This window comes from Pezoporus flaviventris, unplaced genomic scaffold, assembly GCF_033815535.1.
Source record: "Pezoporus flaviventris isolate CSIRO_AGI_PZ_B2104156 unplaced genomic scaffold, CSIRO_AGI_Pfla_v1 ptg000078l, whole genome shotgun sequence".
Lineage (NCBI taxonomy): Eukaryota > Metazoa > Chordata > Aves > Psittaciformes > Psittacidae > Pezoporus > Pezoporus flaviventris.
The window spans coordinates 1,518,567-1,543,273 of NW_026892626.1; the positions used below are offsets into that span (position 1 = coordinate 1,518,567).

Genomic DNA, 24,707 nt, shown 5'->3' on the forward strand with positions numbered 1-24,707 from the left:
CACACGCATGCGCGGGGTACCTCGAACCGCCAACTGTCCCGATTCGAATTCGCATCCTCGCGGTCCAATCAAAGCCCGCGGTCCAGAGCGGGCTCCGCCCCCCGTCGGCCTTCCAGCCAATCACGACGTCTGCTGTGTTTAAAAAAAAAGTGCGCGCTGCCGGTAGGCGTCGCTCAGCAGAGCAGAGCCAATCGCGGGCGGGAGGCGGCCTCAGGGGGCGTCGCCTGGGTGGGGCGCGCCGCCAGAGCCTTCTTTGTCTGTCGCTGAGAGGCAAGTGGAGGGCGCGGCCGGAGGGCGGGGGCGTGGTCTCTCGCTGGAAGCCCCGCCCTGCGGCGGCCGGTTCTGCCCCGCCCCCCCCCCTTCCCCGGCGTCCCTCAGCCGGAGCCGTTCCGGGAGCGGCGGGTGCTGGTGTCTGCTCGGTGTCTGGGGACGCACTGCGATGAAGGCGGGCGGTGAGTGCGTGCCGCCCCGCTTGCTCCGGGGGGCTGCTTCCTCCCTTTCCCTCCATCCTCTGCAGCTCTGAGGAGCGCCGGCCGGTCCGCGGCTCCCTCACCCCTCTCTGGGCTCTCTCTGAAGGCGGCGGGAGTGGGAGGGCTGCGCCCCGGGGGAGCGGGCATTGCGCGGGTTCCGCTGCGGCTCTCGGGCGAGCTGAGAGGCCGGCGGCAGCGGTGGCGGCTGCGCGCCGAAATTCAAACAGCGGCGGCGGGAAAGGGGAAATTGGCGGGGGAGAAGGGGCCGGGGGGCTCCGGTCAACCCGGGCCGCGCTGCTCAGGGTTCTGCCGCCTCGCCGGGGTGTCGGTGAGTGGGGCCGCGCTTTTCCCTCAGCCTCGCTGGAGGAGCCGTGGCAGCACCTAGCGGGAAGCGCTTTAGCGCTTCCAGCTCCGCAAGTGGATATTGAGGAATGTAGGTTACGATGGAGCTGCAGGTAAGATGGATCTCGGCTGCTGGGCTCAAATGGATAGGTGGGAAGCCCATTTAAGCACAAGAAAAAGCAAGTTTTAGGCTCAAGACGGTGCAAGTTGTGGAATCTGCAGGTTTCCAAACCTGGACCCAGCTGGGTGAGCTCCGCAGGGCTCTTCCAGCCCCAACCACTCTGGTTTGGGGAGGCAGCAACTTGAGAATTTTCTTTTGCGACTTCCTGGCCTTTGAAACTAAATTTTCTCGTCCCTGAGTTGCCCAAGTACCCCATGCCCCCCAGTCATTTGGATGTTCATTTTGGTATAGCTGGCATACCAGTGTGGAAGTCCATTCCTTTTCCATGGCAATAGTGGTGCTGAAGTTTGTTCCAGAAAGTGGAAGTGGATGCAAAGGACAGCAGTGTTCTGCCTTGCACACATCTAAAAGCTTGTATTTTCATGGGAATAGCTTTTTTAATCAAAGACAGGTAAACGGTAACGTGCTGCTTGTGAGATACTGGGTGCTATTTTGTGTCAGGCTGGTGGTTCATTTCATTAAACCTGATGTGCCAAGGACATTAATAGCATGTAGGAACAGGAAAACATGTATTAGCTCAGTGGTAGCCATGGTTCATGGACCCTTTAGGAATCTGCAGGCTCCTGTTAAGGAACCTGCTGACAACCCAGCTGACCTCCACTTTGCAAACTGAAATCCCAGTATTAAGTAATTGAGTCTGATGCATCAATTCTGCTTTGAATAAACTGTCTGTGGGCTCTGCAGTTTGTGACTGCTATCAACTGAGAAAGAAAAGTTGGGCTTGTGGTAGGTAAATGAAGTTGCAGTAGTGACAGGTTAACTAAACACAGTCAAACGGGCATGAAGGGTTTTTTGGTGAAGAGAACTCAAGCATGAGCCATCCCTTCTGAGCCTCTCAGCTTAATTAACTAAATTGAAGGGGGCACTTGCTGCTCTGTGGCTCAGTCTTACAGCATTATATGACCCATGCTAAACTTCTGTGATTAATATGTTTGAAGAAGTGTCCTGTGCTGCAGTAAATAGGTACTGAAGTAAACATGTATTTAGGTACATGTGTGCTCTGTATTGTATTTTCTGCTTGTACTGTTCCATCACTAACAGAGGTTTTATTTTCTAGTGATTCACTGTAGATGTTCCAGATGTTTTTCTTTCCCTTCAAAGCGAAGGGTAAGAAAGCGGCCTCGAGTCCTGACGTTGTTAAGCCTGCCTGAGGATGTTCTGTTCCACGTTCTGAAAGGCCTTCCTGCTGAGGACATCCTCTCAGTCAGAGCTGTGAGTCCACTACTGCTTCCCCTCTGTCCCGCACCGTGGCTGGTCTCTGCCTTTAGGAGCCAGGACTGCACAGGGGAAAGGGTGGCTTCTCATATCAGAGTAAACCTGAGGAGAACCAAAGCATCATACATGCAGTAATTAGGTTTTTGCTACCCCAGTAGCAGTTTTATTTCTCAGGACTCAGTTTGAAGAAGATTAGCATTTGAGTGTTCTATGTAAATTTTTTATGGGAATTGTCCTACTAGATGACTGTGGCTGAACAAACTGGTTTGGCCTGGCCTGGCCTTTATGGGGATTAGACAGGTAACAAGTTATGATTAGAATCATGGAATCAGCTGGGTTGGAAAAGACCTTTAAGGTCATCAAGTCCAACCATTCCCCAGCACTGCCAAGGCCATCACTAAATCACATCATTAAGGGCCTCATCTACACAGTTTGTAAACACTTCCAGGGATGGTGATTCCACCAATACCCTGGACAGCCTGTTTTAATGCCTGACCACCCTTTGGGGAAGGAATTGTTTGTAATATCCAGTCTAACCCTCCTGTGACACAACATGAGGCTGTTTCCTCTTGTTCTACCCTTTTTACTTGGGAGCAAAGACCAGCCACCTCCTGGCTCCATCCTCCTTTCAGGTACTTGTAGAGGCCAGTAAGGTCCTCCCTGAAGCCTTCTCATCTCCAGACTAAAGCCCCCAGTTCCCTCAGCAGTTCCTCATCACACTTGTGCTCCAGACCCTTTACCAGCTTCATTGCCCCTCTCTGAACCTGCTCCAGCACCTCAATGTCTCTCTTGTAGTGGGGGGCCCAGGGTTGAACACAGGATTAAAGATGCAGCCTCACCAGTGCCCAGTACATGGTAACAATCACTGCCCTGGTTCTGCTGCCACAATGGTGCTGATACAGGCCAGGGCGCTGTTGGCTTCTTGACTGCCTAAGGCACAAGCTTGCTCATGTTCAGCTCCGTCAATCAGCACACCAGGTCCTTTTCCATGGGCAGCTTTCCAGCTGCTCTTCCTCAAGCCTGTAGCATTGCATGGGGTTGTAACTTGTAACTAATTTGATACCTGTCTGAAATCAAATTGCAAAGAACTGTTTTTCTGTTGGTCCTTTTATTTTAGTAATTCTTATTTACACTGCCCCTTTGCAGGTGCATTCACATCTTAAATACCTTGTGGATAATCATGCTAGTGTTTGGGCATGTGCAAGTTTCCAAGAAATATGGCCATCTCCAAGCAATCTGAAGATGTTTGAAAGGTAAGCTTTAAGAATCAAATTTGTCTGACCTCATAGAAGAAGCTGGTTTTTAAAGGTAGATACATAATTCTAGTGAGTCCTCACTATCAGTGGGAGGATCTGACCTTCCCTTTCTGTAGAAGTCTTTGCTCAGGGTGATAAAGGATTGTTGATTTCATGTTGAAATTGAAGCTTGTAACTGCTGTCTCTAACTGGAGCAGAGCCCATTACATGTACCAAAGTTATTTCTCTTTAAGGGCACTAATATTTAAGGAAAGATAGCACATTAACTAAAACCTGCTACTGGTGCGTTCATATGAATGTGCAAGTGACATCAGAGGCTGAAGAGCATAACCATATTTCTGAGTCTAAATTGGTTTGTGCACTTCTTGCTCACAAAAGTATTGAAAAATGGGCACATTACAGTATTAAAATGAGTGAGGCTTGAAAGGATGATGAATGTGCTTTAAAAGTATGGAGAATGTCTCTATCCACCTGATTTGAAGGGCATCTCTCAGTTTAAATGTCATGACAGTTGTTTTGCTTCAGACTATGTGTGTATTATGTTCCTTCTGAAGAAGACTGCTTATGTGCACATCAGTTTGCAAGGGAGGAGTTCAAGGGCTTGATGCATGTCCTTGAGGGTACAGGAACCAAAAGATGTTACTGCATTCTGTTGTTTCGGGTGTTGCATGGGAATGAGAAACCATTCCTGTGAATTGTTAAATTATCCTGGATGGGGGCATACAAAAGGATTGCAGCAAGAAAAGCCTCGGAGTAACTTGGGTCAAACTTCTGTAGTGACAGTACTCTACGGTTGCTGGTCACTAGGTGACATCCTATCCTCCACTGAAGTAACTTGCTTGAGAATGTGGGCTTGGAGGCACCTCCTGATGTCAACCTCAAGTATCTTCTTTATTCCCCATTCAGGGCTGCTGAAAGGGGTAACTTCGAAGCTGCTGTGAAGCTGGGCATAGCGTACTTGTACAATGAAGGCTGTAAGTGTGGAAGCTTGTACTTAGGTTTTTGGGGAAGATGGCACAACAGAAGGAAATGTAGATGAGCTACAGACTTACTTGTAGGTACAGATGAGACTGTCTCATCATAAAGCTGGCACTTTTACTGGTTGCTTACAAAGCTATTTCTCCTGTATCAAACACTGGTGGTTTTGTGCGTAATTCTACAGCAGTGAAGTGGAGGGCCAGTCTGCTGTGTTCAGTGGGTGGTTGGGTCTCATTTACTGTGACACCTCTTCAGTGCAGCTTTAGCACTAGCCACTAAACTGCTAGGTGTTAAGTGATAGTATAGTGCACAGCTCTTCTAGAGAAGTCAATGCATAGCTTGTGATTTCATGTTTAGAAGTTATCCTTTATAAACTGATCAGACTTGGTTATTTACCTCATGTGATAAATGTAAGAGAAGAGGCTTACTCCTTGCAGAGGGTACCTGCAAGGCAAGTGGCTTTTGTACCAGTTTGTTTACTAACAGGAATTATCATTGCTTTGGCTGCTGCTATTTGCAGAACCACCTCCCTCCCCAGCTTAGGGTTTTATATTCCTAAAGACTGGTTGCAGAGAGATTTTTCTTGCCATCTGCATGATTTTTAAGGCTCTAAAAGGAAGATGCTGATCAGTCTTTACCTAATTCTGTCCTTTTGTCTGACTTGGCCTAACTAAATCCTAAGCAGGCATTGTGAATAAACTCTAAATGATTTCCGGATGGTTTTGTTCAGTGTCCATATCTGATGAGGGCCGTGCGGAAGTGAACGGATTAAAGGCATCCCATTTCTTCAGCCTGGCAGAGCGTCTGAATGTGTCTGCAGCTCCATTTATCTGGCTTTTCATCCGTCCTCCCTGGTCCCTGAGTGGAAGCTGTTGTAAAGCTGTGGTCTATGAGAGTCTCAAAGCAGTGTGTCAGTTGGAGAAAGTAAGATTTCCTTCTGCCTTTGACTTTAACATAGGCATCTGGTTATTTCAGAAAATGTATTTTATTTCCCCAAGTTGCTCCTATGCTCTTGTTGCTTAAATGACTGTGGATCAATCATTTTAATGAATTTATTGCCAAACCACACTTGGTGGTATATCATGAGTGCCAGAGGCTTGTACTGTGTCTCCTGAGAGAGACAGTAAGGTCTCATAGGTAACAAAACATTGGGGAAAGGAAAGGGGAGGAATGATTGAAAGGCAAATAATACTGTACTCTGGAATTACTAGCAAAAATTGCCACTGTTCTTTATCTTTAACAATACTTTATCTCAATTGCTTTCTTCAGGCTGAAAAAGGATCTATTCTCCACTGCTTGGCCAAGATCTTGAGTCTCTTTGAGGTGAGCAGTGTTTCTGGTTTGATGTGCTCAGGTACCTTTTTTCGGTGGTGCTAATGCTGCTTACCTTGATTTAAAAAACAAATAATCAGTCAAATGCTCTTATATTTCTCAAGTAGGTTAGGAAATTCTGCTCTCATGAGTTTAATTTGTTGGGTTTTTTTTAAAGGAACATCATCAACTTAGTTTATTGGATTCTACAAACAGTGAAATTAATTTTGGCTTGATCATGGGCTTGCAGTGTGTTCAGGTCTGAAAGGAAGTCTTCCAGTCATAATGCATATCCAAAAAAAAAAACCCAGTTCTTCAGTGGCAAACAAGCCAAAAAGTTTTTGTCTTGCTGAGGGAAACCACTGCAGGCTTCCTGGAACTTCCAGTGGCAGCGCCGAGTGGATGTGGGAGCTCAACCCTCATAGTGTGAAGGGGACTTGTAACTGGTTGGTTCTGCTCTGTAGCTTTCAGTGGGTTCTGGAGTATTGAGACCTGGCATCTGTTGGTTGGACAGCAAAAATATCATTGTGCCTTTTGTTCTCAGGATGAAGAAAAAAGAAAAGAATCCCTTGAAATGTTTGAAGAATCTTCCAAGCAGGGTTGTTTAAACAGCTCCTACCTCCTTTGGGAAAGCAACAAAAAGGCTGCTGTAAGTAGTGTGGGTTTTTTTTTTCCCAAAACAGCTTCTTTCCTGTAGCTTCTAGATCTGTTATGCATGAGTGTACACAGAAGGAAATTGCTGTTCCTCAGAACTTACCTCCTTCATAAACAAAGAGAGCACCAAGAACTATCTTAAATGAGCTTTGTGTCTGCTTCAGTGTTTAAAGTGCGTCTACGAGCAGTTGTAGCCAAGATGCAAGCAGAGTTCCTTTATTACTGACTCTGCTGGCTAGTGATGATATGACTCACTGGGGAACAGGAGAGGGGAAGCTGCTTGCATGATCAGCAAATCTGCCAAAGCTCTCCTGTTGGAATCCTGAGTGATCTGTCTCATTCCTGTGAGACCTTGGACAAGAATTGCAGCCAGGTCCTTAAAAACAGCCTTGTCATCGTGTTGAGAAACAGGCTGTTTGTGAACTAATCCAAGAATCCACAGGATGTGATTTTTCTCTGGATATTAGTACTACAGTCCTGTTCATTGTGTAAAGGTGATGGGGTTTAAAATCTGTTTGCATTCCTCTCTGTAGATGTCAGATCCTGGCAGATACCTCCAAAGTCTCAGGAAACTAAGAGACTTTGCAGCGAAGGGCTGCTGGGAAGCACAGGTAAGACTGACTTTTCCAGGAAAATAGACTTTATTTGGTCTTTCTATGTGGCCACTGTAGGTTTAGACTCCTCCCTTTAGAAGCAGGGTCAAAATTGCTGAGTAGTATCTCTGTGTGTGTATATTTACTCTGTCGGTCCCAGTCTTTTGGAAAAGACAGCTGGCCTCTGGTACAATCTGAGTAAAGACACATCTTTTGATGCACTTAAAAGCCTGCCCCAAATAATGTGTGTTCAAGTTGAAGCCAAACTTAAGATCTACTGATCCAAGTAGTTTGTCATGTTTGCTTTCTAATTTCAGCAGGAAAATTACAGGATCCTGTCCTGCTTTAGTCTGCATTTGATAAAAAAGAAACAACAAACTTTCTTTTGTGTTCTCTCTCCTACAGATAGCTTTAGCCAAAGCTTGTGGTAATGGAAACCAACTAGGATTAGAAGCAAAATCTTCCAGTGAAATGGTGTCTCAAATCTTTCAAGCTTCTCTTCCCATCAACAAGCAAAGTATCTTCATTGTGCAGAAAGGAATGAATGAAACAATGAGGTAAAAACTCAGATCCAGGAGTCAAGCCATACAGCAGAATCTGTTGCCTATTTCCCTCTATGTCTGCAGAGGGAAACAAATCTACAAGAAGGTCTGTTGGAAGATAGAAGTTTTTTGCTTTTCTCTTCTGTGATGCATCATGTACAATCAGAGAAACACACGGCATTTCACAGAGGAAGTACCAAAGCCCTTATTTCAAGCCCTGATGAAGACCTGAAATGAGGGTGTGAGAGTTTTTTCTGGACTCTAAGTTCTTGCATTTGTCAGTACTAACCGAGAACTGGAGGCACTGTTTGGCTTGTTGGAGTTACAATTACTCTCTAGTTATCGTAAGTGGCATTTAGCCTCCCAACTGATGTGCCCCACATTTTCCTTGTGCAAGCACCTATTATAGGACAGTTTCTAATTCCATTTCACAGACACCTTAAGCCTGTTGACCTTCAGAGTCTAACAGGCCTCTGGTTTTAAATCCTTATCTCAGTGCAGCATGTCATTTTTCTGGTAATTCTTTTGGTGCAATTTTCTGGCTTGGAACTTTGGGGTGAAGAAGGGACTTGGTAATGAGGAATGGGGAGGTTGTTCAGCACGCTTTGAATGGCTTCTAACTGTGCAGATTATGTCTCTTTCCTGTCTAGGTACATCCTGATTGACTGGCTGGTGGAAGTGGCTACCATGAAAGACTTCTCTAGCCTATGCCTTCACATGACAGTGGGATGTGTGGATCGTTACTTGAAGATGAGACCTGTACCTCGGGCTCGACTCCAGCTTTTGGGAATAGCCTGCATGGTCATTTGCACACGGTAGGGTTCTGACTGGTGAACAGAGGCTCTTATTGTGATAATTCAAATTCATTTCTGCAGCTCAAACTTCCTCTCCCCTACTAATAATAGTGCTAGAAAGAATCTTTGTCTTTCTTCTACATTGACTGCTGCTTGAGCTGTGTTCACATACAAACACAATCACTGCAAATGAGGCACAATGTAACTCCTTGAACATGTTTTTAAATATGAAAAACTCCATAGTGGTGGAATTTTTCATATTTAAAAATATGGTCTAAATGCATTCAGTCAGCAACTGAAGTCTTTCATGCCACATTAGTATGAGTGGGTTACTCATAAGGAACAACTGCAGCAGCGATGTTGCATAGTTTAGTCTGTTGTGTTGAGATGAACCACATGTTGTAGTGTAAAATTATTCTTCTGTGATTGTTTCCTTAATATCTTGCATCTTAACCTAGAGAATGTTTCATAAATGAGGAATTCTGAACATTGTAGTAGGTGGTTCCAGCTTAAAGGTGAAATAAATTAAGAGCTGCTGTTCTTTCTTTCCTGGGAAAGTAGCTTACAAAGTTGTTTAACCCTTTGGTCATCTTGGGTGCATTTATCTGCCACAAAAAAAAATCAGTGCACAGGTTTGCACATTCACTTTCTTCTGGGGCTGACTGTTCCTACTACAGTTTCATCAGCAAAGAGATCCTGACAATCCGGGAAGCTGTGTGGCTCACAGACAACACCTACAAATATGAAGACTTGGTCCGAATGATGGGCGAGATCATTTCTGCCCTAGAAGGAAAGATAAGGGTGAGTTTGGAAAGTGGACGGAGTATTTCACCCCCTGGGCTGCTGGTGAAGTCAGGCTATTGCAATTAGCCCTTCTCCTTATCTAAGAGGTTGGTTTTATGTGAGTGTTCTCTAACAACTGTGGAGACCATCTGTATTTCAGAGCATGCAGATACAAAACCCTCTGCCTTTCTGTAGAGATTAAAACTTAAGCCATTTATTCTTTCACTGGAGAATGTTTCAATGTCAGTGTAGTAGTTAGAAAAACAAAGTCATGATGTAATGAGAACAGCATCTCCTATAAACAACTGTTCTAAATACTCAGTGCTTGTCTTATATTCCCAACCTCTGTTCTCCTCTCTGCACTAGATACCTACCATTGTGGACTACAAAGATGTATTGTCAAACATTGTCTCACTCGAGAGAAGAACTCTTCACCTTTACAGCTTCATTTGCGAACTGTCACTCTTAAACACAAGCCTTTGTGTGTATTCTCCAGCTCAGGTGGCAGCTGCAGCGCTGCTGCTGGCTAAGATACTACACAGGCAAGGTAACAAACCTAGCCTTAAGTGGAGCTCAGCATGGAATGTCAGCCTGCTTTGTCTCTTTAGGAAGCCTTTAGGGTTTTGGGGGTTGCTTAGTCTTTAGACAATATGTCCCAATCACTTGGCTGGGGGAGGAGACCGGGTATAAGATTTCAGAATGAAGAGCTGAATTTAGTCCTGGTTTACCTCTTAATAGCTATAATGAACAAGAGTCAGACTACGCAAACTTTGTGTTTAAATGAGACTGAAGATTTCTATACTTAGGTATAACTTCAGTTTGGCAGGTAAACCTACCCTTGAAGCTAATTATGAACTATGTACAGGGATAAGCTTGTAAAGATCATGATCTTTGTCACTTAAAAACATGTCTCTGGTTACAAAACTGCTAAGCTCTGTGCAATTGTAATGTGTGTTCTCTTCCCAGCACGCCCCTGGACCAGCCAGCTGTCTGAGTGCACTGGTTTCTCCCTTGAAGACCTCCTGCCCTGTGTCCTAAGCCTCTACCAAAAGTGGTAATAATTTTGGAACTCTTTGGGAGGGCACATTTGTACTTGGATTCCAGCTCTCGTAGACATGCTGCGCCAATAGGGTCAGCCCTTCCCAGTGGCAGAGGTGGCTTTGGCAAACTGCCGTGTTTCCCCTGACACAAGGCACAAAGGGGAAACGGGCCAGTTCAGGGACAGCTCTTCTATTTCTCCCATCTGGTAGTGGCTCTGGGTTTTATGCTCCTCAAGGCTTCACAGGTTTCAGCTTGCCAAACAGCTCATTTTCAGAAGACTGAAACTGGCTTATTGGGGAGCTTCAGAAGGAGTTCCAGGAGCACAAGTAGCTCGTTTTACAAGAGTACAAGGCAAATATTTTGATTATTCTCAGGAACAGAAAATGAATTAGATTCTCCTATGCTTAGAAACCAAGTGTCCTATCTAGCTGCCTAGTAGCTCTGCTGAAACACCAACTTCGTTAGCACAGAGTTGAGATGGACAGAGGGAGCTGGGAGCACTTGTTAATATTGTTTCATATAATCCATTCTAAGATTAGGGCTTTAATATTTCTTTCCAGCTTCCACGATGATGTCCCAAAGGATTATAGGCAGGTGTCCTTAACTGCAGTGAAACAACGATTTGAGGATGAGCGTTATGAAGAGATAGGCAAGGAGAAGGTGAGTGAGCTCTTGGTCTGTCTTTGCTGATGTCTGATACCCAGAGCAAAGCTACCATACAGCAGGATGTGATAAGCTGTAAATAATGGGAAGTGGGTTCTAACTTCAGACTTTTGGAGAAGATATCTAAAGTGGTAGCTTTAACCTTGATCTGTGGGACGTTAACTGCTCTGTTTGAGTACATGTGGGAAGAACTCACTGGGATAGATTTCTCTTGGAAAATAAATAGCCTCCTCCTGGCTGTTTATTCTTCATGGGAATCTCATGGTCTAATTCTTACTGGCTCTTCAATTTTTCAGATGATGAGTTACAGCCAGCTCTGTTCAGTGCTGGGTGTGAAACAGGAGGACCCAGAGCCCAATCCCTTGCATACAAATGTGGTGGAAATTCAGACTTTCCTAAGCTCTCCCTCTGGCAAGAGAACTAAAAGGCCAGTATAACTCCTCACTGTAAATGTTGCTGAAGATCAGCATGAGCTTTTCCTCCTCTGGTATCCTGAGGTTTCATTCTTAAATATGATAAATCTTTCTGCAATTGCCTTATCATACTTGTGAAAAGAGACAAAAGACTTGGATTTTAATGTGTGACTTGTGGATTTCCTTGCTACAGGAGGAGGGAAGACAGCATTCAGGATGACAGAGGCAGCTTTGTGACTACACCCACAGCAGAGCTATCCACCCAGGAGGAAAGTCTTCTAGATAACTTCCTAGACTGGAGTTTAGATTCCTGCTCTGGTTATGAAGGTGATCAGGAAAGTGAAGGCGAGAGAGATGGAGATGGTGAGGGGTTTGTTCTCCTTTATAAAAGCAGATGAGAATTAAAACTGTCTTTTTATCTTTGCTTAAAACTGTTTCTCAGGCAACAGAAGCCTGAACTTTCAGCTGAAGACCAGTTGGAAAAACTCTCCCCCTTCCCCCGTGGTTATAACTGTTGAACTATTTTAGAGGTATATATCTGTTCTCTTTCTCTAGACTGCTTCAGAGTGTGATGAAGCGTCTGTAGCTGCTCAGCATTTCAAAGGGAGCCTGTTTGCAGGTCCTGCTGATAGTGGACAAAATGTGATGTCCCACTGAGTTAGACATGCTGTATTATCAATCTTGCTGACTTTAGGACTGGCTGTTCATTTTCTAAACAGCTCTTGGTAGCTATCCAAACAGTCAGGAGAGGGGGGGGAAGATTCTGTTTTAACTGGAAAGGGACTTTTCACAAGGGCAGGTAGTGATAAGACAAGGAGGAATGGCTTTAACATGAAACGAGAGAGTGAGATATGGCACTAGGAAGTTCTTCCCTCTGAGGGTGGTGAGGCACTGGCACAGGTTGCCTGGAGAAACTGTGGCTGTCCCATCCCTGGCAGTGTTTAGGGCCAGGCTGGACAGGTCTTGAAGCAACCTGGTCTATTGGAAGGTGTCCCTCACCATGGCAGAGCATTGGCACTGGATGAGCTTTAAGGTCTCTTCCAACCAAAACCATTCCATGAAATGAGGGTGAATTTAGTGCTCTACCCTCCCATGTGTAGGTAGACATTAAATTTCCACTCTCGGTTGATTGTTTTCTGCTTGAATGCCTGCTTGGTGTTGCCCAAATCAAAACTAATTTTTTTCTTTCACCATCCTGCAGTGACAAGTCCCAGTGGGATCCTGGACATGACAGTGGTTTACATGGATCCTGCAGAGCACTGCTGTCAGGACTCCAGCGATGAGGACAACCTAACTGTGGAGTGGGGTGGGCACACAGTGCCCCTGGGGGAGGCAAACCTGCTGGATGACACTCACAGCCTTTCAGCATATCTCACACCAAGAAATTCTAACCTGGAAGGGAGCTCAGGCTACTCTTCTGTCAACAGTGCCAGTCCTATGTCTTCTTTAGAAGGCAGCCTTGGAGTACCTCTGAAACCTACCTCAGCACTGTCTGCTGGCAGTGCCAGGAGCAAGGAGCCATACCTGCCTCACTACCTGGAACCATGTTTACAGTCAGCCTGTGCTAGGCCTGGCACAGGCAAGCGTGACAGAAGGCAAGTTAAGAGGAAAAATGTGGCAGAACACAGTGAAGAAAGGGTCAACTTGGGCTTCTTCAGCCTCTGATTTCCTCATGCTCTTTTCTGGAATCAGTGTTTCTGTTGTAGCCATACAGGGATGATAGTGAATAATTGTCAGTACCTCCAAAAAGAGCCCTTCCCCTCAACTTTGCTTATGTCTCTTTTGTAACCTGTAGCTCACTTCTGGGCCACTTCCTTCCTTGATAACTGCCTTTAAAGTATTCCCTGTTGTCTGATCCTCTGCAAACTAAGATCCTTCTCCACATAGGAAATGTTAAAGCTCACTTCTGTCATACCTCAACAGTTATTCCTTGGTGATAGGAATGAACTTGTCGTGTCCTTGCTTCGCTGTGAGGCCTGGTACCATAAATGAAAGGACTGGACTTTGGTTCTCAAATTATTTGCTGGAACACTATGTTTGAATTCTTCCACTTGAAAAACCTTTTTGAGGATGTGCTGCCTTTTCCTTCTGGCCAGGTACTGTCTCACTTAGCTGGTGCTTCCCTCTTCTATGTATATATTATTTGCTGCACTGATACAAGGTTTTTATGGATACAGTCAAGGTAAATGAAGGCTCACTGCAGGTCTGAGCTTCTGTTTTACCTACCTCTCCATTGCCTCTGGCTCTAGCTGCCATGTTTTCCTCCCCTAAAAAATCCTCCTTTTGTGCCTTAACGCTTTACTGCCGAGTGCTCCAGTAACGTGATCTCTGTGAACTGTTAGTCTCTGCTGCAACTGTGGTTGAACTGCTTCCTCCAGCTGCTGCCTTCCACTTCACTTTGTGTCTTGCACAGTCTTCCTTGCTGTTTCCATTAACATGTCCTCAAGGAAAGCACAACTCGCTTGAACACTAGACCCAGGCAGCAACACAGGAAGGGCAGTCAGTCTCTTACTGAAAGCCTTAATTTAGGGCTTCCTACTGGCACCTTAGCTGCAAGGGCAGCATCTGCTTCTCTTGCCAATGATAAAATCTGTGCTGGCCACCTCCACTGACCTCAGCTCAGCAAGCCTGGGCTACATCTCCTTCAGCCTGTGAACATGAGAACATCTTCCCTTGACAAACACCACTGAAATACCAAGGTACAAGACGTGCAGGAGACATCACTGAATTGAACACTGGAACTGGACTCTGCCTTTTCCTCTGGTTAGAAGTTACTGTGGCAGTCGGCAGCAGTTCAGATACACACAGTGTAGCAATTTTTTTTTTTTATAAAAAACTTTTTTAATACAGGTGGCTCCATGTCTTACTTCAGTGAGTTGTGTCACACTGCCCTGGGCCTGTGAGAACATGGGATGGGGGGAGTTGAGGTCAGAGTCTAGTTCTTGGAATTAATATCTTGCATTAAATATCATGAGCAGCTGGGAGAACACCCTGCTGCAACCACCCTCACAGCTACAGCAGCTCCAGAAAAGCCTTGACTATACCACACAACCAACACAGAGCAGCTCTGAGTGCTTGGCCACAAAGTTTATTACAAAACTATGTACTGTCACTAGTTAAAAAAGAGGTCCCTGATTTAGTTTTCTGTGCCACACTTTGCCCTTCTCGTGGCTACATCACAGTTCTTACAACAACCTACCACACAGGGGCATCTTCACATTAACTTCTTACAACAGCAGCTCAAAATTTAGCATTGGCTCACATTAAAACTGTTCTAAAATACGTGGGTAAAAGTTAAATAGCTGTAAGAAAGGCCTCACGCTGCAGAAAGCTTTCAACACTTTTGCTGTGCAATTTCTCTTGATCTGAAAAAAAAAGGAATAAAATATGAACATTCAGCAGTTCAATTCCTTCCCAGAAGAGTAATAGAGGTGATGAGGAGCTAGCTCTGTGTGTTGGGGTTTGGTGCTTAATCTAGTGGCCTTGCTGAGGCTAAAACAAGGCCCATCTCTGTCAAAGCCTCAGTCTTGGAGGTGCCTCCTGGACAGAACAGAGCACCTGTGTCTAGAGCCATCACTTAATGCCACAGGCCTGAGGCAGTAAAACCAGAGCTAAAGCAGCTTTCTGAAAAGGAAAAGCAAAAGCTACAGCTCAGAGCCTTGGTTCTTTAAAGACAGGAATTTTAAAAGGACCAGAGTGCATCAATCTGCATTTTGTTACCACCTCCGCACCCCTGCAGATTGTTCAACCCTGCTTTGTTAACCCTGCCTGGATTCCTCCAAGGACAAGTATTTCTAGACAGAAATGGAGGAAACATGCTGTGACACAGGCAAAGCCTGACTTTTAGCACTGGGATAGGCTCTTTACTGGAAATGGTGAAGGGCCAGCACTCCCTCCACACGTCAGGAAAGAGATCTTGCAGCCTGCTCCATGCTCACCTCCCCAGGCACCCTGGGGCACATGGAGCAGGGCAGCAGCACCAAGCTGCTGCTGTGCTCACAGCAGTGCAGGGGGACAAGTGCTCCATGCTGCTGCCATCCAAACCATGGCACTTACTCAGGGCACCATTTTGATATCCACCGAGTCATAAGCTGAAGCTTTCATCTTTTCCAGTGGCTTCTTAAAGAGCTGCCGCAGGGCCTCATAGTCAGGCTTTGCCTCATACTCCAGCGCCATTACTTGCTGCAGGTAGCTCTGTAGGGCATCTGCAAGGCCAACAGCATCACTTCATGGAGCAGCACAGTAGCCCCAGCTGTCTCTACAGAGCTGCCCATATGTGCCTCTCCAGCAAGGCTCATGGATAGAGACAATAGGTAGCAGTCCTCCTTGTTTTGCTGTAAAAACAAGGGATTTGTCCACAGGAGCTCATCAGTCCGTGCAGTCATTGGTCACCACTGCCAGTGGCAGCCACTGTGGATGAGCACCCCAGCACAGAGAAGGCTCTAACTTCAGGTACCCTCAATCCTCCTTCCCCAAGTCACACTGCCAGAGAGAGCAAGCCTGTACCTGGAATGGATCTCTGCCTGTAGCACAGCTGGAGAAGGCATTTCACATCCTCTCTGTACCTGGAATGATCAGTGTAGAGAGCTGTCAGATTAGGAGCAATGGAGCAGGTGCCTAAGCAGCCTGTCTTGGGCAATAGGGACAGAAAAGAAACAAGGCTGAATTTAGATGGCCACATTCTGAATGGAGCAGAAAACAGGATCCATCAAACACCCTTTGGCCAGGCTCAGCTTCTACAGTGGGAGTTACCCACAGCCCTATAAGCGTCCTGTGCCCAAGTGATTTCTCTTCAAACACAAAACTTCCCTCCCTGCTTTCTGCTGAGCAAGAAAGTAGCAAGGGTGGGTGAGATGATTTCTCCTACTTTTCCTTCTTTTCCATCACAGTTTCTACTTTGTCCAGCTCATCAGACCAAGGCAAGAAGCCACAGATCCATTTCAGAAGACAGTAGCCCAGAGATTCCAAGTCACTTCGGCGAGATGGTCCTGATGGGAAGAAAGATTCACAACAGAGTTTGGGAGACCCAGGCTAGTGCCTCTCCCCCAAAGGACATCAGCATTTTCTGCACAACCCTGGAAGTCCATATTTGACATGCCCCCTCTGTAGGACAGGCAGTCTCCTGAAGTGGCACAAGACTAAAGAGCAGAAGAAATGCAAGAGCTTTGTTAAGATGTGCTCTGGGCTATCAATACTTCTGGAATGCTGCTAACTCACAGTCACCTCTCAGCCTCCGGTGGAAGATTTTCCCAGTCTGCACACTGGGAGAGAACAGTCACATCCCAGCCAGGAGAGGAACTGGCTAATTTAAATATCTTCCCAGCTCTCACTGCTTCAAGGTCAGAGCAGAGCCTGCTGCTAATCTCTTTTGGGCAGGGATCCAACCTGGATTGAATCAGATCCCTGCTAAGCCAGCACAAAGCTGCCCTGTTTTCTATTCCTTGCATGCCTGCAGTAGCCAAGGCTCCAGATGGAGCACCTCTTGCTGCAGTCACTGAGTGACCTGCCAAGTCCCAATGCAGCAGCCCAGAGAGAGGCAACAGTAAACAGCCTAAACAGGAGCTTGGTTCCAGGTGCATGTGAATGCCTGGAAAGCAGGAGTAACAGAAATGCCAGCAGGGAGCCCCAGCTCCAGCCATCACTGCCACAGCAACAGCTCTAGAGCTGAGCTCAGGAGAGAAACCAACTCACCTGCACCCTTGTGGCTGTCCACACTGATGAACTCTATCGTGCCCTCATGAGGGGTCCTGCTGCCCTCGCGCCAAGCCACATGCTTACCTCCTGGGCAATAACGGAAGGCAAAGCAATAGCCTGCGAGGGTCACCTAGAAGACATCAAGAAGTCCGAGTGTGTGCATGGTGTGAATTCTGCTCACAGTCCCACAACCCTGCACCACAGCACCTGCCTGTGCACTGCACAGGCTGCGCTGCACTGCCCAGCCCCAGGAAAACCTGGGTGTTGCTCTATCCTATTTCTCAAGCCCACCTGCACAGCATCGTTCCCTACCTGCATGTGGTCTGCTGGGTTCAAATAGATGTTCTCAGCTGTGATGTCCCCATGCACATACTCATTCTCATGGATGTACTCCAGGCAGTCAAGCTAGGAGCAAACAGAAGAGATGAGCATATCAGAGCTACACAGACTCCCTCAGCACCTTGCCTGTCACTGAGCTGGAGCCTCCCCAGCTTCTTGCAGCTGTGTAGAGAGGCAAACAAAGGTCCATGTCTCTCAGCCTCTAATGTTCAACTGTCAGGTCTCTCTCCTTATCCCAAATTCCTTCAAGGTGACATATCGTCCAAAAGATGCTACTCAAGTTTACTACTAGCTCAAGAGATACTACTGAGAGACCTCAACCAACCCCCCAAGTCAGCTTTACAGCACCTTTGAGAGATCCAGAAGAAAGTTATAGGTACTTTCTGGAAAAGTCTCTTAGGAAGTAGTGGTTCTCTACATACCAGCCGGACTACAATCTGAAAAGCTGCCTTCTCCCTCAGTAGGTGCAAGCCATCATTCAGGACAGACTGAAGAGTTCGCCCTAAGTCAGAGAACACCAAAAACCTACAAAAGACAAGGGTGTAGCACACAGCATCCAATCTGGAAACCCTGCCATAGCCACTTGCCAAGCCATCCCCCCTGAGTAGAGCCCCCTTCAGCTTCAATGGGTCTGGGCAAACATTTCCAAAACTTCTGGTAACAGAAGACTTCTTGAAAAGGGGAGAGAAGCTGATCAAGTGTTGCAGATATAAAGCCTGAGCTTCCCCTTCGGGTTAAACTTAAAAGGCAGGAATAAGGGGAAAGAAGTAGGAAGCAGCAAAAGCAATGACTTCACCAGCAACACAAGGACTGAAGGGAATGGGATAATGGGGCAAACCATTTGTTAATCAATGAGATAGGAGCAGTGCATAGGGTTGGGAGCCCAGGAGACAATGAGAAGAGGAATAGCAGACAGCAAGAAGAGGGAAAGTGCAAGGTGGTGGCAGTTGTGAATCAGCTGTGCCCTTCACAGAGTCAACTCACCTGTAGCTCTCTGCATGCAGTCCAAAGCCAACGCAATTGGGAATTCCCAGCAATGGCACAGAGTGCCCCTTCCTCCACTTCTCCACTAGAATGGGAGAAAGGAGGATAGAGTGCAGCAGATGCTGCCCAGCAGATCCAGCAGGAAGGAGCTCAGTCTGGGATGCCCTTTCTCCGATGGGTGCTCTGCCCTGGGCAGCTACAGCTGGATCCAATCTCACAGTGATTCTGTCCCAGAAATGTCAGCCTTATGTGTTGGGGTATCTGTGTGTCAATGCACAGTGCTGCAGAGCAAGAGTGGGACAGACAGGATGCAGGAATACCAGAGCAGACTAAGGTGTGTAGTTGCTATAGAGCAAGGAAAAATAAGAAAGACAGGAGAGACGGCTAGAGAAGATTTTTATAGTCCTCCCAGAAGTGTGGGTTTGATGTGAACTCCTCCATCACCCCAGCCCATGTTTTGTGGCTCAGGTTTCTGGGTCAATGCAGTAAATACCAGACAGGAGGTGACAGAAATGCCCATGGAAGGGGCACAGAAGAAAGAAGGAACCAAGCAGGTCAGGCTGCAGGGCTGAACAGCTACAGCGACATCAAGACAGGGGAAGAGAGCTTCAAAATGCGAATACTGCAGTATCCAGGTACACAGGGGCTCCTGGGAGAGCAGGCTCCCAGGACTCAACTTCTCAGCTCTCTGACACAACCCAGTGAATTAGTTCCTTCCAGCCTCGCCATTGGTGAGACCTGCATGACTGATGAGAAAGGGGTGGAAGTTTCCTACAAGCAGCCTCCTCCCCGCCCCTCCAAGAAGCACCAACCTGTGGCTGCCTTCGCAGCTCGCTGGAAGAAATTCTGTTCATTGTAGATCCTTCCACCTTTTACATCCTACAGGGAAGAGGAAGGAGCGTTACTACAGCCACACCCCCCTGCTATATGAGGGGGCAAGATCACTACACATCACAAGATCTTGGGCAAGATCGCTACAGGACCTTCACTACTCATTTTAAAGAGAGCAACAAAACCCCACAAAGAAAGAAATACCAGAGCAACAACAAAGCTCAGGTCTTTTGGGTCACTAATGCTGCACCCAACCACCAGAAACGCTCTGAGATCAGCACAGAACAAGGGAGCAGCCATCTGACATTGGACATTTCAGGCATTACCATTTACAACTGCTTGTGGGTTAGAACCATGTCAACAACATAGAGAGAGCTCCAGCCCCAAAGCTCAAAAAAAGGCGCAGAGGTGACCTTGTTACCCACAGCACAGATGAGGTTATTCTGTAAACAAGCAAGTCTCAGAGAGCTGTAACATTTTATTCTAGTTGCCAGAAAGGGAGAAAGTCCGTAGCTCTAAAGCTGGGCTGCGTGCTGACATCTTACATCCAGCTTTTTAAATCAGCAAGAAGTACTGCACTTTCACTACTGCTGTTACTGAGTGAACTGAAATGCGTATAGTTTACAGTCAGTATCAAAGAATCCCAGACTGGCCTGGGTTGGAAGGAACCTTAAAGCTCATCCAGTTCCAAACCCCTGCCACTGGAGGGACACCTTCCACTAGACCAGGTCGCTTCAAGCCCCGTCCAGCCTGGCCTTGAACACTGCCAGGGATGGGGCAGCCACAGCTTCTCTGGGCACCCTGTGCCAGCACCTCAGCACCCTCACAGGGAAGAGCTTCTGCCTAAGAGCTCATCTCAGTCTCCCCTCTGTCAGGTTAAAGCCATTCCCCCTTGTCCTGTCCCTACAGGCCCTTGTCCAAAGCCTCTCTCCAGGTTTCTTGCAGCCCCTTTAGGCACTGGAAGGATGTGTATGTGTTTGCCTATGCACACATGTATGTATATCCAGCACACTGCAAACTAACTTAAGACAGATGCCATCACACAGGGGAGGAAGCAGCAGTTTCATATGCTAGCTGGTTTGACCCCAAATGCCCTACCCACAACCAGCTGAGGTAGCTGGATGATCAGCAGGCCCCAGACAACACAAACACCCATGTTCCAGAGGGTATTTTATTCAGCACCTTGCCTGGTGAGCAGATCTGAGCCACCAAAGCCAGGAGGCCAACTGCTCTTGTGTGCATTATCAGACTGTACATTCCTCACCAGGCAAGAGCTGGGCTGGGCCAGCAGAAGGCTACCAAGCAAAACACCGAAAGATGCCAAAGGTGCAAAACAGGGTCGTTGGGAGTTTTGTGTACGCAAGTTTCCTTCTGTAAAGCTTCACACCCACTGTTTCTTGTTTTGTGGCACTTGGCTGTCTTTTCTCATTAGCACTATTCTTTCTTCAGCTGCTAAATGTCTCAAAAGGGACGGTGACTTTTCACCAGGTCCCCCCAGAGCTGTCAGCACTCGTCCTCCCACAGACAAGCAACCCCAGGTGCCACGGCAGACAAGAAAATAGCCTCTCTGCTCTGGTTTGTGAGTTACTGAATATCAATCAATTGGATTCCACTGCAGAGCAGCCATTACTGGAAACAGCACATTTCTGGAGAGCCCAGGTTATTGGCAAGTGCCTGGAAAGCTGGCTCAGAACTCCAATTAGAATTACTGTTTGATTTGAAAACATGCTCTGGCCTTACAGAGCCTCTCAGTGCTGGTGCATCACACTACTTCAGCACAGCCAACCAATTCTAACCTCCCCATTTCCCCAGACTTCAGCAGGGCACATACACACTTGCCACAGAGGAAAAAAGTAGATCTGACATTAGTGAATTGAGAGCTCCACCTTACATCACCAGATCCAGTTTTGGAGGTTACTGAGCCTGGCAGATCAAAGAGGCAAACCTTCTCTAATTAGGGCTTGTGGGGGGTTTAATCCTCATATCTATTTTCTTCACACCTTTAGTGGAAGAGCCAAATTCTACTGAAATCCAAGCATGACACTCTCAGGAAGTTACATCCATCTCCTGAGCAAGGTGGGGCCTCTGTGTTCACCTTCTCTGAGTTCCTGGGACATTCCTCTCAGCCCTGCAGGGCAGATATGCCAGGCCCTGGACACAACACACTATGCACTTCACTATTCCTTACCCAGATGGATCAAAACTCACAAGTTTGAGGGAGTATCTTTGCTTTTGAGGACAGGCTCCAGATGCTGACTGCGCTGTGGAAGGATGGAACAGATGTGGTTACAAGAGCACAGGAAAGAGGCAGTGCAGCATCAGCTGCACCATTAAACACAGCCTGTGCAGCTGCTTCTACTTATCCTCTGCTTCTTTCACTTGGTCTTTGCAGGAGCATCCTCTGTGACAAGGTCTTCCCAGATCACTACAAGATAATCCTTACCTTGCTCCAGAAGCACAGCACCCTGACATGCTGCAAGTGCAGTTCTGCTTAAGCCACAGAAGCATCTCAGCATGGCTACAGTAGAGGGGTGCTTTGAAGATGGCATGTAAAGAACAAATAATTAGTAGAACCTCAAAGGCACCTCCAGATTCGTTTGTTGAGTATTCCCTCCAGCTCAGTTCACGGTTTGTCAAAGATCTGCAAGAGACGCCAAAGTCTCTTCTGCTCTGCTAATCTGTTAAGACTAATATGTGGCCTTCCTCCACCAAAAGGACTTGGCACTCACTACGTGCCCTTGGGATACCTCCTCTGCTCCTGCTCTTAGACCAGGTTCTATACAGAGGTTACCTACTGCATCACCTAAAAGCTGTTTCTATAAAACCACTGTAACAGCAACAATATTTTCTCTTTTTCCAGCCTCACATCTTTATAAAGCCGTAAGTGGATGCCCAGACTTTGTTATGCAACAAGCATAAGTAATGAAAAAAAAAATAAAGCCAAGTGTCAGGCAAAACTTACTAATGGAGAAAATCCCTCCAAGAGCAGTTTCCAACAAAGAATAAGATTGAAACCTTTCCTTTAGAAGTTTACAAGCAGACTGGAAAAAAAAAAGATCAGCGGTCACTAAGCAGCTGAGAAGCAGTCCATATGATTTAGCTGGCTTTTGGCAGCCAAAACAGGCCAAGAATCCAGAACTGGCATTTGGTCAATATTCATAGAATCCCAGGCAGGTTTGGGTTGGAAGGGACCCTGAAGTCCATCCAGTTCCAACCCTCTGCCACAGGAGGGACACCTTCCACTAGACCAGGTTGCTCCAAGCCCCATCCAGCCCGGCCTTGAACACTGCCAGGGATGGGGCAGCCACAGCTTCTCTGGGCAACCTGTGCCAGCGCCTCAGCACCCTCACAGGGAAGAACTTCTGCCTAAGAGCTCATCTCAGTCTCCCATCTTGCAGGTTAAAGCCACCCCCCCACCTCCCTTTGGCCTCTGCCTACATCATACACCAGTGCTGGCAGCAGTTCAGGTTTGAGCCTAAAAACCAGAAAGGTGAAGCAAGGCAGCAGCCGCGAGTTGCTGCGGACAGCCAGGAACCAGCCCCCCGCCCACCCCGGGCCCACAGCACCTTCGTACACCAGCCCGCAGCCGCCCCGCTCCAGGAGCCGGACTAGCTTCCACCGCCGGCCGCCCTGGTCCGTCAGGACTACATTCACTGGCAGGGGCTCCGCCGGGCCGCGCCGCAGCTTGTGGGGCGAGCGGGAGCCGGGCCAGGCCGGGGACCGTGCTGATGCCGTCCCCGGGGAGCCCGCGGGACTCGTGGACGGCTGCGGCGGCGGCGGGGGCGATGCCGGCTCCTTCTCCTCCTCCTCCTGCTGCTGCTGCTGCTGCTGCAGCGGCGCGTGCAGCCTCCCACCACAGGCCGGGCAGAAGCGGAACGTGGGCTCCACGCCGAACCCGCACTGCGGGCAGAACCGGCTCACCCTGCGGGACACCGGAGACAACCGTCAGCGCGCGCGCCCGCCCCGGAGGACCACCCTGTCCCCGACTCCCCCCGCCGCCGCCGCCGCCACCACCACCTCACAGAGCCGCCAGCCGCCTCGCTCTGCGGCTGCCCCGACTGCGGCCTCGGCCGGCCACGGCCACGGCCCCGACGCCCGCGGCCCGACATAACCCCACCGACTGCCGCCCAACCCGCGCTGCCGCGCATGCGCCGCTATGTGGCAGCTGCCGCGCCTGCGCCCGAGCCCGCCCAAGGGCGCTGCCCGAGGGTGTGAGCGGCTGGGGTCGATGGGGTTCAGTGAGCTGAGGGAGCAGGGCCCGGGGGTTGGCAGCGGGGCCTCCTCAGGCAGGGGCTTCCGCCTGGGGTCTGACAGATTGTTCATCGCTTCAGCTACGCCCTGAAAAACAACCTTGGGAGCACCAAACTGGTTCTCAGAAGCTGATGGGTGCTGGTCAGTGGTGTAGGGCTAGGAGGAGTCACTCGGTGTTCAGCGTTTGTGTGTGTAAACTATCCCTTCTGTGCATTGTGCACCTATAAACCTCAAGCGGATGCTAAGGTATTGCCATACAGCAAGTGTCGGTGGATTTGACCTTGGCCTTCTGGTGGGTGAGACCCAGGGTTGCTTGGGGAAGGCTCCTGGATCCCATGGAGAGGGACAGAAGGGCAGCTGAGGTGTGCACAGTGGGGACCATGACTTTGTACAAGGGACAGGATAAGGGGGAATGGCTTTATCCTGACAGAAGGGAGATTGAGATGAGCTCTTAGGCAGAAGTTCTTCCATGTGAGGGTGCTGGGGCACTGGCAGAGGGTGCCCAGAGAAGCTGAAGCACAGAATCAGACTCTACAACTCAGTTATAAAGCAGGTATGCTTATTATGGTGCCGGGTGCAAGGGGGATCGCTCCTCCTAACTTGTACCCTGAGGGTTAAACAAGCAGATATTTATTACACACAAACATGAATATTCATTAGGTTCTGGAGAGTCCAACAGGGATATTACAATTAGTTTAGATACTCATTATCATAAGTCTCCTCCCTTTTGGTGCTTGCACATTGCCCTCCGATGGTCATGGGCAGGGGTCTTCAAGATGAAGCAGTCTTCCTCAGGGTGCACTTTTCACCTTTGGCACAGTTGGATGCCCTAGCAATCACAAATTAGCTGAAACCAACTGTATCTGCAAGCTTTTGATAGCTGGCAAAGATTTAGAACAATGTGACCTTTGTACAAAATTTATTGCAAGCAGAACAGGATGGGCAGACAAGGAGTATCCTAAGATAGCAGATGTTTGGGAGTCACTGTCTCCAAACTAACTGATAATTAGAAGGATGGTAAGAAATAATTCACTCATTAGAAGGATGGAAAGAAATAATTCACTCATTAGTAAGACTACTAAATTCTGTTATCACACCACACGCTTACAACACAAACATTGTTCTCTATCTTAGACCTAAGTTAAGTTAAAAGTATTTTAACCCTATGTTTTCCAGGCGCTTGCTTTCCTTATATCAAAGCTGTGGCTGCCCCATCCCTGGCAGTGCTCAAGGCCAGGTTGGACAGGGCTTGGAGCAACCTGGTCTAGTGGAAGGTGTCCCTCCAGTGGCAGGGGGTTGGAAGTGATTGAGCTTTAAGGTCCCTTCTAACCCAAAAAAAGTCCAGGATTGTATGTTTCCATGTTCTCATGCC

General features: G+C 47.7%; 2 protein-coding genes across 3 annotated transcripts; one reads left to right on the forward strand and one right to left on the reverse strand.

Moving 5' to 3' along the window:
• The first annotated feature begins 394 nt into the window (after positions 1-394).
• CCNF (cyclin F) lies at positions 395-14,083 on the forward strand. 2 transcript variants are annotated; one of them, XM_061473315.1, is made up of 17 exons: positions 395-452; positions 2,051-2,205; positions 3,355-3,461; positions 4,371-4,438; positions 5,173-5,366; positions 5,712-5,765; positions 6,298-6,402; positions 6,941-7,018; positions 7,406-7,557; positions 8,193-8,357; positions 9,014-9,137; positions 9,486-9,666; positions 10,086-10,173; positions 10,721-10,820; positions 11,120-11,250; positions 11,430-11,599; positions 12,438-14,083. In XM_061473315.1, exons 1-17 carry the CDS (start codon positions 440-442, stop codon positions 12,899-12,901), a joined length of 2,349 nt encoding a protein of 782 aa, XP_061329299.1. In that variant the 5' UTR covers positions 395-439; the 3' UTR covers positions 12,902-14,083. The 2 variants fall into 2 exon arrangements, with proteins under 2 accessions (XP_061329299.1, XP_061329300.1); XM_061473316.1 differs by lacking the exon at positions 395-452 and adding an exon at positions 745-887.
• A 248-nt stretch (positions 14,084-14,331) lies between these two features.
• VRK3 (VRK serine/threonine kinase 3) lies at positions 14,332-23,232 on the reverse strand. Its single transcript, XM_061473883.1, has 12 exons — positions 23,102-23,232; positions 22,651-23,006; positions 21,293-21,345; positions 19,066-19,132; positions 18,254-18,338; positions 17,692-17,794; positions 17,243-17,335; positions 16,928-17,060; positions 16,104-16,224; positions 15,743-15,801; positions 15,293-15,441; positions 14,332-14,601 (listed from the first exon to the last, which is right to left on the reverse strand). Exons 1-11 carry the CDS (start codon positions 23,230-23,232, stop codon positions 15,293-15,295), a joined length of 1,350 nt encoding a protein of 449 aa, XP_061329867.1. The 3' UTR covers positions 14,332-14,601.
• Positions 23,233-24,707: the final 1,475 nt, after the last annotated feature.